This window comes from Cetorhinus maximus, chromosome 10, assembly GCF_964194155.1.
Source record: "Cetorhinus maximus chromosome 10, sCetMax3.hap1.1, whole genome shotgun sequence".
NCBI classification, from domain to species: domain Eukaryota; kingdom Metazoa; phylum Chordata; class Chondrichthyes; order Lamniformes; family Cetorhinidae; genus Cetorhinus; species Cetorhinus maximus.
In genome coordinates, this window is record NC_135888.1 from 95891828 (window position 1) to 95906665 (window position 14838).

General features: G+C 44.6%; 1 protein-coding gene across 2 annotated transcripts in view; it reads right to left on the bottom strand.

Annotated features, from left to right (window-relative positions):
- LOC144685850 (pro-neuregulin-2, membrane-bound isoform-like) overlaps window positions 1-14838 on the bottom strand; it is a 764146-nt gene that overhangs the window by 722752 nt on the left and 26556 nt on the right. For both annotated transcript variants that reach the window (XM_078550803.1, XM_078550802.1), the window contains exon 2: window positions 11942-12028. In XM_078550803.1, the coding sequence (XP_078406929.1) occupies window positions 11942-12028 (87 nt within the window). The remainder of the gene's footprint in view (window positions 1-11941; window positions 12029-14838) is intronic.

Here is a 14838-nt window from a genome sequence, read left to right on the forward strand (position 1 = left end):
CCTATTTGCCATGTTGTAAAATTATCATTTATCCATCACTGCCTATAACCTTACCCATGCCTTTCCACTTTTTCTTCCCTTCTCTTTTGTAATATGCCATGTCCCCAGGATTATCATTTGTTTCTGATGGCCTTATGCCTCTAGTGTACCGGTGAACACTGCATGCTCTCTCTCCAGGGCCACCGGCCACGAACATAGCCTTGTCCCCTATTTATACACTTTTTGAGAAACAAAATCAACAAATTAAACTAAAAATAAGGGGTGAAAGCCTCTGGTGGGGCACTGTAACGACAACAAAAATGGGAAAGGAAACTTACAAAATCAAATCAAAATGTCATTTCCAGGTGCGATGATGCACTCCATGTCACCTATTTATATTCTCTTTTGAATAAAACAAATGATCAATAAATCAAACTAATGAAAGGGGGGGGCGGGAGAGAGCGGGGTTGTTGTGGTAAACAGTCCCTGATGGGGCACTGTAACATAAATCAAAACAATCTCCTATTTATAGACTCTTCTTAGAAACAAAATCAATAACTTAAACTAAAAATCAATAAGGGGTGACAGCCCCTGGTGCAGCACTGTAACTATAACTAAAACTAAAATGTGAAAGGAAACATACAAAGTCAAATCAAAATGTCATTTCTGGGGGTGATAATGCACCCCAGGTCCCCTATTTATATATGCTCCAAGTGCTTAACTAAATAATGCCCTTCGCCTGTGTATCCTAACAATATAATTAGCTATCATTAACAGGCCAGGTTTGTCTTTTCTCACTCATCATTATTCAAGGATCCTTATCTATTTATCTATTTAATTTTATGCATGTACCTCGGCCAGCTAACAAGCTGTCCTGATTTTTCATACGCCAGGTTACCACACAGTTTTTAGCATTACTATGCATAATACCCCTGCCCAACATAAGCATAGGATTTTGGCACTGGTTTGACTGCACTAAATTTAAGTCTTTACTGTCATCCAGCATTACGATAATCATACCTAAAAATAACAAAGTTAGATTCAAATATGAAGTGATATTTGGAATGCAGTGTAAGAAAATTGAAAGCCTTAAGTACAGCTCCAATGAGCAATTTTGACATTGTTGGTAGAAATGTTTAATTGCACAAAGTGGTTCAGCAAAGATACTCTTAAGACTAGAAGGATTAATAATACCCTACTCAGAATATTGTACTTCATACTCGATAATGCATAGGCTGCATAAAATTAAGTTAGAATCATGTTAAAATGTGGCATTGCCAGGTGAAACCAATAATTAAGTAAAAATTTTATTTTTCATTGGAGGTTTTAATTTTGGAAATTGCAAGACACAAGATACAATTGCAAGACTAAAATAGTGCAGTGTCAAATTTTATTTGATAATACTCCCAGAAAGTTTTTTTAATGTTAGAAGGGACTTCTATGTTGGAAGGAGCTACATAAATTCCAGTCATTATCGTTTTTACTGTACATGTTCTTTCTTCTTTACAACATGCGTCACTTCTTGTCTCATTCACTTTTTTCTGTAATTGTTCTGATCAATTACATATTTTGCCCAACTTGCTCTGTTATTTCTGAGTTGTTTCCTCAGATACCACTGCGCCCTAGTTTACCAGCATCAGGAAAATTTGATAAATATTACTGAGCCTCTGGATCTAAAATATTGACGCAATCCAAATAACTGATGCAAATTAAAAACGATCTCTGAGGCATTCATGGATTAAGCTCAAGCCATAATCAACTTAAATGGAGTTGAAGCTCCTCATATCCTGACATAACTTCTGCAAAGGGTACGCTTACTTTCCATCCTTCAGCTGGCCCTGCGGATGTATGTATGCTTGATGTTCTACTCTAATGTTTAGTTATGTGGCTGTATTTTTCCCAGCTCCAATTAAATGCAATTGTACTATTGGTCCTGTAGCCTAATGGATCAGCTATTTCTACTCACAAATGCAGGCTGACTCACTCACAAAAATGTCTAGAAGAGAGATGCTTCTTGTATATTCCCTGATGCACTGATTGAGGAGCTCACCCTGGACAAGTTCACAGTGCTTCTTTTATTGGGCGGGATTTTCGCCCCAAAAGTGCAGGAACGGGCGTGAAAAACTGTTTTTCCCACCAGCTGCAATGGCAGGTTTTTGTGCCGTATCGTCCGGTTCCCACCTCATTAATTATGCATGCACGGAAACACGCTGAATCACTGGCGGGCGACTTCTGATTCGTCTGCCCTGCCGTCAACTCACCGGTTCCTCGCTCCGGGCACCATATTTAAATGGGACCCATGCACAGCTTTCTCAATCTCTCCAGCCCAGGATTGCTACAGATACCACAGGTGGCCCCAAAAGGGAAGAAGGCAGCAGCCCCCAAGTTCAGAGACGCCTTCCTCGAATGCCTGCTGGATGCTGTGGAGGCCCGCCGCCATGTCCTCAACTCCCGTGATGGCCACAGGAAGTCCACAGCCTCACCACTCCGGCCTGGGAGGCGGAGGCAGCGGTGGTCAGTGATAAGGCTACACACAAAAGGTCAGCCACCCAGTGCAGGGAGAAGATGAATGATCTCATCCGTGCCGCCAGGGTAAGTCAACCATCTCATCACTCTAAACTCACACGCTCACAAGCCCATCACACAATCACAGGGCTCTCACTCACTACCAGCTCAAGGGACATCACCACTCACTATCACACACTCCTTCACATCTCTATCTGGCTCATCTCCTCTGGAGATCGTGTCCTCATCCTGTCCATGGCTCCATTCACCATCCACACATGCCAGGTATCCTTGTCATCAACCCTGGCATGTGTCTTGCTCACACTTTCTCCATCTGCTTTCATGCAGGACAAGCTCACACACAACAAAACGGAAAGGTCCCAGACCCAAGGTGGAGTGCCGGAACTCAAGGCTCTCACTCCCTTTGAAAATTGCACCATTGAGCTGACCAGAGAGGACATGGACCGTGCCTACAGTGACGGTGAGGTCGGCGGCAAACATCCACGTGAGGATCCTGCACCAGCTCATCCCTCACTCAGTCTACTGTGAGTGCACTGTTCTGTTTTTGTTTGGCTGCCATGCACTAATAATCTCCACTTTCTTTCATAGGCACCTCTGCTAAGCGCCCGAGGCCCTCAACCAGCCAGGCCCCTAATTCAAGCCCTAAGGACACCTCCGATAAGGAACCTGAGGACAGCACCTTTGAGGACCAGACACAGCGCTCACGTACACGCTCCAGCAGCGCAGAGACACACACCTCGGTGGGACCTAGATCTAGAGCAGGATTGGGGTCACAATCTGTTGAGCGCCGCACGCAAACTGGATATCAGCAGGTGGGGGAAGGGACTTCCGAGGTTGCCAGCACTTGGAGGGCTACTGGAGGGCACGATTTTGCTCAGTTGAAGTCTGATGACAAGCCTCAGGACTCGGCCCTAAATCAGTTGTTGGAGCTGCAGCGACGATCACAGGAACATCAGGAAGGGATGTCAGCTGCATTCCACAAATTGCAATGTACGATGGAGCAGTCCATCCACATTCAGTCTGAGGTTATAGCGGCGGCATGCCAGTGCACCGAGGTCAACACTGGAAGGATGATGGCCGCCATGGAGACATGGTCCAGGATGTTGGTCCTGCTCTGCTGCAGGAGCTGCACTCCATCGCTGTGGCCATTGGTGGCATCCATCAGTGTCAATGCGAGAGGGGGGAGGGTCACCTTGATCCCACTCCAGCTGCCCCTTATCCTCAAGGAGTCAGCCAGGGGTCCTCAGGCACTCATAGTGAGGAGGACCAGCAGCTGGACACCCCGGGGCAATCCACCCAGGTGACTCAGGGCTCTCCGGCCCATCCAAATCCCCTCTTCCTGTGACCCCATCACCACCAGCTCCACAGGCCGAGGGGGGGTTCCACCTGCCTCACAGTCGGACAATGTCTGTGTTAAAGAGGAGGCAAGTTAATGTCTGGCAGGCAAGTATTTGACATTGTCAGGTGGTCTGCATCCATATCAGGCTGAGGATAAATGCAGCCCAGGATTCCTAACCCAGAGTGCCAGATGTCAGTGTGATTTGGAAGAATGCATCATAGATGACTGAGTCAACTCTAAATGGATTCACAGTGGCAGAACGTCATTGGCTGCCTTGTCCCAAGTGTGAATTATCTGATCCACCATTGATGTTACACAGAGTGCATATTCCGTTGCTTCAGATGGATCTCCTTGAGGAATCTCGTCATATTGAAGGCATACAGCTGCTATGTGACCACTGAGGATCAACCGAGAATGTGGCAAATGTGGGTCAACATGCGGACATGCGGAGCCATCATCGCCACTAGTTCTCGTTCATCTGCAGATAAGACATGCGAGTTCTGTAAACCCTGGTCTTGCGAGCCGCCTACACACACTTGTCTGTGAGCCTCATCCCCTGCATCCAGAGGAGGCCCTGGCTGGCCCTTGGTCTTGAGGGTATTGCTCCTCCCTTTGGTGATCTAGGAGCCTCTGTTGCAATCTTCTCCTTCTCTCCTGCCTGTAAGCAAGAATGCAGGCAGCGATAAATCCAGCCTCCATCTTCCTGATGGTCTCCTCTCTGCAGTATCAAAGAGAAAGAGACAAGAATCAGCATCAGTCTCCAAAGGTCCTCTTTCTGTCAGTGACTCAGCAGTGAATGTGGGTTCAAGGGCTTTTCTCTTATGTCGAGAGTATTCGCCCCTGAAATAATGGCCAGTGCAGGGTGTGTATCATTGTCCTCCCCCACAACATGACCGACTGCTATGACTTTGCTTTGGCCAGGCACTTGGATGTGCTGGTTGGATGAGCTCCCAGGTGCTGGGTGCCTCATTCACACTCTAATACTACACTCTTGGGAATAAGCATGAGGGTGAATGTTTATTCAAGAAATGTGATTATTTGAGGAGGGCCTGAGGCTTCTCTTCAATGAACTGTCCAGCGCCAACTTTCTAACAGGCTTCTGGAGCTTGTCCATTTGCCCATTTGCTATGGAGTTCATTATTAGCCTGGGGAATTTCCATGCTGCAAACAAGGGGTTAAAATAAGGAGATCGATTAGTGCCACTTTGTGGGATTAGTCTCACACGAATGGGCATCATTGCTTCATTTTCCTGATTCCCTGCACTGTCATTGAAAGGTTCCTAACATGTCTCAGTTGTGCCTCTCTCCCCGTTTGGGAATGCACAGTTCAGTTGCAAGCCAATGTAATCAGCCCCCCAGTGCATGCACCTGCCCTCCAGCCCACCAGCAGAGCCCTCACCAGCAGAGCCCTCACCAGCAGAGCTTCTCCTCATTTTAATTTTGCCCTGCGCCATCGCTGCAGGTTGGAAGATGGTGATGCAGAATTCTCACTGCCAGACCAGCTTAGACCCGCTCTGTGTGAGTATGAAAAGCCCTCCCATCATCCAGGAGGAGCTTCATGTTCAGGTTTCTCTCCCTCACAGACCTCCCCATCCACCCCCTGTATTCCTCCACTTCAACATGCTTCTGCTACATGTCTATTTGTTAGCTCTTGAACACTTTGGAGTGGATGTGCATATGGCTCGTGAGGACCTCACCCATCCTCATCTTGAGGCCACTTACACTGATCAAAATATGCCCACCACACCGCAGCTCCCCCCCACCGGCACCCTCCCCCCAGTCACATGTCTGAGTGCAACCTTCTCCACTCATAAACCCCAGTACAGGCCTAGCCCCACAGTCCCTTCCCATGCCTGAGGCCTGTTCCCCACCTTCCCCAGTGTATCCCTAACCTTGCAGCCCCTTCCCATGCCTGAGGCCACTTGTCCCCCTTCCTCAGCACAGCCCTAGCCCTGCAGCCCCTCCCCATGCCTCAGCTCAGTTTCCCCATTCCCCAGTGCAGCCCTAACTCTGAAGCCCATTAAAAGCCACCCCCACCTTACCACTGGTTTGGTAGATAGAGACTTGCCTGTGACACCCCCCTGAAAGCGAGGAGTGTTGCCTGTGAAGCTTGGCGCTGATTCCTGCGAGCGCTGCACGATGCGAGGTCGGCGAACTGACCTCGAAGTGACGAGTGAAGTGCAGGTCACTAGGTGCATGTCGCTTATATCCTGTTGTGAAACACGTCATTCCAATTGCACGCCGATGTGGTTTGATGATCCAGTGTGAGGGGATGATTCCAGCGAACAGGGCTTAGAATGAGGTGCAAATGTATTAAAATGACGCTCCCAACGTGTCTTGTGATGGGTGGAGCAGACAATTGTAAACTGGTTTCACAATGACATAAAACCAATTTTTGGCGCGGTATTTTCCGCTCCTGCCCGTGAATGGGCGCGGAAAATCCCGGCCAATGTTTCTAATTAATATTGGCTGCTTGAAGGGGTCCCTACATCCTACCATAATTTGCTTACTCGCCATTCCACTTGTGTTATAAATTTTCAAACATTTCTTATTTTGGTCACTGGTCAGCGACACACACCAAATGTCACCCTATCCTGTTCACATTGGACACACCTAGCCTAGAACATCATTTTGTGAACATAAGAACATAAGAAATAAGAGCTGGAGTAGGCCAGTTGGCCCACTGAGTCTGCTCTGCTATTCAACATGATCGCAACTGATCTGATTGTGGCCTTAATTTTCTGCCTGCCCCACCTCACCCTCGACTCTCTTGTAGATCAAAAATCTGTCTAACTCAGTCCTGAATATATTCACTAACCCAGTCTCAATTGCTTTCTGGAGTAGAGAATTCCAAAGACCTTTTAAACACGAAATTCCTTCTCATTTCCATCTGAAATGGGAGACCTCTTATTTTGGAACGGTGTCCCTTAGTTCTAGATTACCCCACAAGGAGAAACATTCTCTCAGCATCTAGCCTGTCAAGCCCCCTGAGAACCTTACATGTTTTAATAAGCTCACCTCTCATTCTTTTAAACTCCACTAAGTGTAGACCTAACCTGCTCAACCTTTCCTCACAAAACAACCCTTTCATCCCAGGAACTAGCCTTCTCTGAACTGCCTCCAATGCATGTAAATCCCTCCTTAAATAAGGAGACCAAAACTGTACACAGTACTCTAGGTGCAGGCTCATCAATGCTCTGTACAGTTGTAGCAAAACTTCCCTACTTTTATATTCCATCCCTTTGCAATAAAGGCCAACATTCCATTTGCCTTAATTCCTTGTTGTATCTGCATGCTAACTCTTTGTGATTCATGTACAAGGACACCAGATTCCTCTAGCTTTTCCTGTCATGTTAATTCCAGTATTACCAGGTTCCCCTTGTATTTAAGTAGCCTTTCTACTTTCCCTGACCTTCCTATTTTCCTGAGTGTATGTGCACTACTAAATGATAATCACTTTCACTATCCTGGTTTACACATGTCTTTCTGATTCCTAAGGCATTAAAGGGGTCAGTTCGCTAGGTAGCTAGAGTGTGGTGCAGAATAATGGCAACAGAGTGAGTTTAACCCCCATACCAGCTGAAATAGTTCTTAGGGCCTGCCTCCTTGCCTTGCCCCATAGTGATATCATGGCTTGAGCCATGATTAGCAACCCTCAGATAACAAGGACAATATATAGAGAGGGAGAAAGAGATGACGTTGTGATTTCCGATTGCCATCAATGCTGCTGATTCAACACTTTTACTTTGAATATTTCTGGCATTAATGGCTCAGTGGTGACATCCTCACTTCTAAATGTAATGATCCCTTAGGGACGTTAATGTTTAAAGAAGAAATTTAAACACCCAGCCATTAACTGGCAGAACCACACCACAAGATTTCACGTTTTCTAACAAAAACAATCTTTACTGTACATACAAAGAGAAATTAAACAAAGCAAGCATTATTAACACTAAAACTTATAAAGGCTTATGCTATAAACTCAGTTCTTCTTGTTACTTCCCCACCCACCCATGAGTTCCCTTACCTTACAAAATCTTGAAGTTTCATTCACTTTTTCTCTGGGACTAAACCAAAGATATATCAGAGCTCTCCCTCTGATTTCTCTTCAGTGTTCCAGCTATTCTCCAAGGTACAAGACTTCATGGGGGTCCTCCTATTAGCTTTTGGCTAACTGACCCTCCAACATTCCTTTAAAACCTCACAACTCTGGATTCCACAGCTCAAGCACAGGTTTCCCTGTGATTCCTGCACAGTGGCTTAAAACATCAGAAGCCACCCTTGGCTTCCAATAGCCTGTTGCTATGATTGAAATTGCAACCGAGCTGATTACTTCCAGAACTCCAACAAGGCTAACTGCCTCTCACTGAGAGCATTACTGTGGAATTCTTCCTTTAGCTTCCAGCTAAACAAATCTTCCAGTCACCTTTTCCCCAACTAACTTTGTTCTATACCGAATCCCAGCTCCCACTCACAGGCTATTCTATTTCAGGTGTAGGTCTGGCTTTATCTCTCGACTTCCAAGGAGTTACAAGCTTCTTAAGGCCCAAAGTTGACACAAGCTCCTGGCTGCTTTCCAAACATCAACCAGTCTTGCCTGCTGGCTATGCCATAACTGTTTTCAAAACAAAGAATCTCACTAAGTTCTACCCATCTCCATGGCAATGTGGCACACACGACCTGTTCCCAGGTAGAAATGCAAATTAACTACTTTTAATTCCAAAACTTTATTTCATTCTGGAAAACCACATGAAAAACTTATACCTTTTACTGGAATAACTGCGGACATCATGGGCGGAATCGTCCGTGCCCGCTGGCATCAGGCGTGCTCGGCAGCATGAGCGGACAATATGGCGAGAAGGCCAAAAATCAGTTTCAGAAGTCATGGAACCAGGTTGCGATCGTACGCTCAACCCGTCAATGGCGGGCCGAGTTTCCCACCATCAAACATCGGGGACCTCACTGTAATACATATCATTATAAGGCCAGCCCGCCAGTCTCATCTCCCCACGCTGGATTGTCCACCCACGTCGGCGTGATTGCACGGGATTGTATTTCACAAAAGCACATAAGTGACGTGCACCTGGTGAGCTGCACTTTGCTCGGGACTTCGAGGTTTGTTTTCCTATTTTGCTTCAGGCAGCACTCGGAGTCATCAGCACCAGGCTTCACAGGCAACAACACATCACTTTTAGGGGGGCTCACGGGCAGGTCTCTACCTACCAGACCAGCCATAAGGCGGGGATGGCTTTGTACAGCTGCAGGGCTAGGGACTGCTTGAGGAAGGGGGAGAAGTAGCCTCAGGCAGGGGAAGAGGCTGTAGGGTGGGGGCTGTACTGAGGAAGGGAGGGCATCCCAGGAATTGTGTGGGGGCACAAGTTGATCTGTGCAAGTGTCTTCAAGGTGGTGAGGACTGAGGAGGCGGTCTCCAGAGCAGTTGAGGCCAGATGGAGATGTGAGGATGTGTGTGAGAGAGTGAGTGGCTTGTGCCTTGAGCTGGTAGTGAGTGAGATGCCATTGAATGTGTGATGAGCTTGAGTGTGTGAGTTCAAAGTGACGAGATGGTTGCCTTACCCTGGCGGCACGGATGAGATCATTTACCCACTATCTGCATTGGATGGTTGACCTCTTCTATGCAGCATTGGCACTGATCACCACTGCCATCACCTACCAAGCTGAAGTGGTAATGTTGCTGCCTCTCCTGGGGCCAGAACAGGGGTAGAGGACATCATGGCGGGCCTCCACAGCATCCAAAAGGCGCTTGAGGAACGCGTCACTAAACCTGGGGCTGCAGTCTTCTTGCATTTCGGGGCCATGTCTTATTTGCAGCAGTCCTGGGCTGGAAGTACTGAGAGCAGTGCGCGCAGCTGTACTTTAAATGTGGCGTCCAACATGATGATGCAGCGAGGTGACGACGTGGTGGGCAAATCGGAGCCCACCTGCCATGGAAACGGTGTGTTTCCCGGGAATGCATTATTAATGTGGCAGGTTTGGGACGATACAGCACGAGAAGCCACCGTTGCGGCTGCACTTAGTGTAAATCTGGGACGCTTCTGCCCCATGCCTCCAGTTCTTCAGCTAAATGAGACCACCTGCCATTTTATGACTCACCCTTTTATTCTGAATTTATCCAGTAAACACAAGTTACCTTTATTGTGATTATCTTAAGTCTGTCCGGTTTGCCAGCCTTTAGATGTTTACCAAGATTTTTGCCCACTGAACTTAGTTTTAGAAATTGAATTTTAAATTTAAGAACATATACCTTAAAACATATGAACTATGACATTAGGCATATGTAACCCGAGCCAGATGGTTGTGGATTCAGGGCCCACCCTAAAACCTCGAGCACAAAATTTAGGCTGACCCTACAGTGCAGTAATGAAGGATTCTTTTGGATGAGATATTAAAACCAAGTCTCATTCCACCCTCTCAGGCGGATGTAAAGATGTGAGGGCACTATTTCAAAGAAGAGCAGGAGAGTTGTTTCCTGCTTAATATTTATCCCTCAACCAACATCACTTAAAAAGGTCATTATTGTGAAAGATGCCTAGTCCTAGAGGCTGCTCTCTCATTAGAGAGAAACAATCGGTGGTGAGTTTAACCTGAGTGTCACCACGCCTCAGGCAAGGGGCCAGGTTGAGAAGAGATGACCAGCTAGTACAGGAATTGAACCTGTTGATGTCACTCTACATCAAAAACTAGCTATCCAGCTAACTGAGCTAACCAACCCCAGGTCACCACACTGCTGTTTGTGAGACCTTGCTGTGTGTGAATTAGCTGCCACGTTCTCTACACTACCACAGTGACTACACTTCAGAAGTATTTTATTGGCTGTAAACCACTTTGAGGTCAGAAAAGGTACTATGTAAATGTGAGTATTTATTTTCTTGTACATCTAACTTGAATCTTTGCATCCTGATATTATAGGGTGATTTTTTTACATATATAATTATGAAAAGGCTGAAACTTGGTTGAATCATGGCCATAAAAAACAACATTCTCTAAAGTTAGAAAGGTGAAAAAATTACTCTGACACTGGCTCTTAAAAGTAATAAATAACTGTCATAAATGTAAGTATCTGCAATGTGTTGGTTGAAGTTAGAAGAAAGGACACACAAATCACTGCAGTTCCAAAGCCTGGAATCCACATACTGCAGTGCAAGATAGAATTGTTTTTCCATAGTAGTTTGACTGTTGTTAGGTCAAAAAGGTTCTACGATTTTATATTAACACTAAGATGTAGACTTAATGCAATGTCTTACTTTGCTATACAAGATGAAAATGGCTAATTTTGCCAAGCAGATACATTAATTATAATCTTCAAAGCTGGACACTGTTGGTCTACTTCCTGAATCAAATTGTGTTCATCATTCATGTATCAATTGTTTTGGCCTTGAATACTTCAAAACTTAATTATATATCAAACTCTGTTGTATCAACATATCTTTCAGAATGCCATGACTTAAAAGTTCTTGTAATTATGGTAGGTTATATAGAATGACTCAAGAGGTAAGCCAAATTCTGTGTCACAATAAATCTTAGACACAAGCATAAATCTTAATCCATTATTCCCATAATGGCTATGATCCAATCCAGATTATTAGGACACTAATCTTGTCCGAATGAAATGAGCTTATCCAATTTCAAGCCAGTTCGTAGTGGATGCAGAACCATTGTCAATAATTTGCACAGAAACCTTATAGTAAACAGTTTTAACCTAATCCATTACATAGATGAAAAACCGTGAGAAATATGGGTACGTGTATCTCATTAGATTTTTCAAAGGACTCAATGGATGACCGAATTACCACAGGGATTTAATAAAATGTTATCTCATGCATGTCCTTATTGGATGCATTATTAATTACTTTATTATTAGAACTTTTAGAAAGCTAAGTAATTAGATGTTCAGCAGACTTGGCGTTATGATTGGAGCTTCTTTAATATTCACGTTGTATCAAACCTCAAAATGCTTCATCACTATCCAAAGTAATTTTCTTTCTGCAGGTAGTTTGCTGGTTTTGCACATATAGGTTGTGCACCTAAAACAATTTATTTCTGTTTTGAACGGAGTGATCTGTGTATGTGGGTTACTCACTGTAATAATGGGCTGATTCTGCTGGTGCTGAAGCACTACTGTTTGCTGGGGAAAAGCTGTTTTCCACCATGACTCGTAATCTAAGCACTGAAAAAAAGAACAGTTGATTGGTGAATAAATTTACAATGAATGTTTAAACAGAATTTTCTAGAATGCAATTGATTACTTTATTCTCCTTTACTAATATCGGGTTAGTCTGATGTGTATTGACATTCTGCGATGCCACCCACACAAATCTCAAAATAATTTTCAAACATTTTAATTATTATAAAAAGTATAAGTATAGCTGGCTCAGTGATACCTTTGACACTGATGCATTTCCTACCATAAATTGTATCGGGAATAAAGAGAAGCTTTCAGTGGCCAATTTTACACCAACATGCCCAAGAACTAAGAAACAGTCATCTAATTTTCATGAAGCAAAACCCAAAGATGCAATGTGATGACACAGGAGAGTTATCCCTCAGCTAGATATTAAATATAGTTGCAACAATGTTAAAACTAGGTGACAGTATTGCTCAACGTTGATTAGATATTCCTGGAAAAGTTCAACTGTTGGGGATGTAGCACATATTTTTGGAGTATTTTAAATCGGTGCTCTTTTATTGATTTTTGGATGACAATTTGTGGCTTTATGGCATGTTGTTTAAAGTTCTAATGTCCATTAGTGATGTCCATTGTGGCCTCAGAAACTGACTATATTATTTCTGCTTATGGGTTATATATTCTCATTTAGAAATGAATGCCATAAAATGATGGGGTTGGTCAGTTATTCCCTTTTAAGAAAAAACATAGTGATGCCTAAATTTAATTGGTATATTAGAAGTTAAGTATATACAAAATACTTGTGAATATTTAACATTAACTTACCAGGTCAACTTTAATTGTCAATTTATGTGATGTGGCTGCCTTCACATATATGATGCCATACAATGCAGCTTTTGAAACATGATTTGAAGACCAAGGCTTAGAATCTGGATTTCTCTGAAATTTACGATATGGTATGAGATATGTGTGCGCTCACTCCCTACTTTGCATAAACCACATACCACCAGAGTTAGGATAACCTCAGGACGCCCTCCCAAAAGCTGCATTAGGGCTATTGCATATGCAAATTGGGGCCTAAGATCTATTTACAAAATTGGTTCCCCACTGACCACAGCCAAACCAACAGGTTTCAAAAAGTTTCACGCCTTCTCCTCCCTCCTAGAACCATGATAGGGTCCCCCTTGTCCTCACTTATCACCCCACCAGCCTCCACATTCAAAGGATCATCCTCCGCCATTTCCGCCAACTCCAGCATGATGCCACCACCAAACACATCTTCCCTTCACCCCCCCGGCGGCATTCCGTAGGGATCGTTCCCTCCGGGACACCCTGGTCCACTCCTCCATCACCCCCTACTCCTCAACTCCCACCTATGGCACCTCCCCATGCCCACGCAGAAGATGCAACACCTGCCCCTTCACTTCCTCTCTCCTCACCGTCCAAGGGCCCAAACACTCCTTTCAAGTGAAGCAGCATTTCACTTGCATTTCCCCTAACTTAGTCTACAGCATTCGTTGCTCCCAATGCGGTCTCCTCTACATTGGAGAGACCAAACGCAAACTGGGCGACCGCTTTGCAGAACACCTGCGGTCTGTCCGCAAGAAAGACCCAAACCTCCCTGTCGCTTGCCATTTTAACACTCCACCCTGTTCTCTTGCCCACATGTCTGTCCTTGGCTTGCTGCATTGTTCCAGTGAAGCCCAACGCAAACTGGAGGAACAGCACCTCATCTTCCGACTAGGCACTTTACAGCCTTCCGGGCTGAATATTGAATTCAAAAACTTTAGATCTTAAACTCCCTCCCCCCATCCCCACCCCGTTTCTTACCCCTCCCTTTTGTTTTTTTCAATAATTGATATAGATTTTTCTTTTCCCACCTATTTCCATTATTTTTAAATCTACAACTAATACCTTGTCAATCTTTCCACCCCATCCCTACTAGAGCTGTACCTTGAGTGTCCTGCCATCCATTCTTAATTAGCACTTTTCTTAGATAATATCACCACCTTCAACACCTCTTTGATCCTTTTGTCTGTGACATCTTTTGATTATCTGCTCCTATCACTGCTTGCTTGTCCCTACAACCACCCTACCCTCAACTTCTCTCCCCCCGCCCCCCACCTTAAACCAGCTTATATTTCACTCCTCTCCTAACTACACTCAGTTCTGTTGAAGGGTCATGTGGACTCGAAACGTCAACTCTTTTCTTCTCCACCGATGCTGCCAGACCTGCTGAGTTTTTCCAGGTAATTCTGTTTTTGTTTTAGGTTTCAAAAAGAGACTACTGGAGACTGCCATCAACATGATAAATAAAAATTAATTCACCGAGTTCCAAATTAAAACTGGAGGCCATTACTGGGCACTGTTCACGCCCTCTACACCCCCAGAATAACTCTAGACCTGGTGTCACATCCCCGCCAATCGACTTCCATCCACTTCAGGATCACTGTGAGAATCAGTGTGTGTACAATTTTGTGTCATCTTCTTCCACATCAGTTTCAGCACAGTGGCTCATGGCTACTGTTGGATTTGGGTATGAGCTAAGTTGTAGGCCCTACCTTACAAATTTAGATTTTCTCAAGTTTAAACACAATCTAAATAGGGCAACACTATTCAGAGCTAATTCTCACACCCCAATCCTAATTTAAAATAATTGATTGGTGCAGGTAATCTGAGCGTACTGAATGAAATTTCTATTGATGCTCTGTCTGATGGCACTTGTCAGCATATGAATCATACTGAATGTCCATCAGAATGTGATCAAATAGGACAAATGAAAAGCACTCCATGTTCAGTTATGCTCACAGTATGTCAAGGTATCACTGAATGGGATATCATAACTTGAAGAC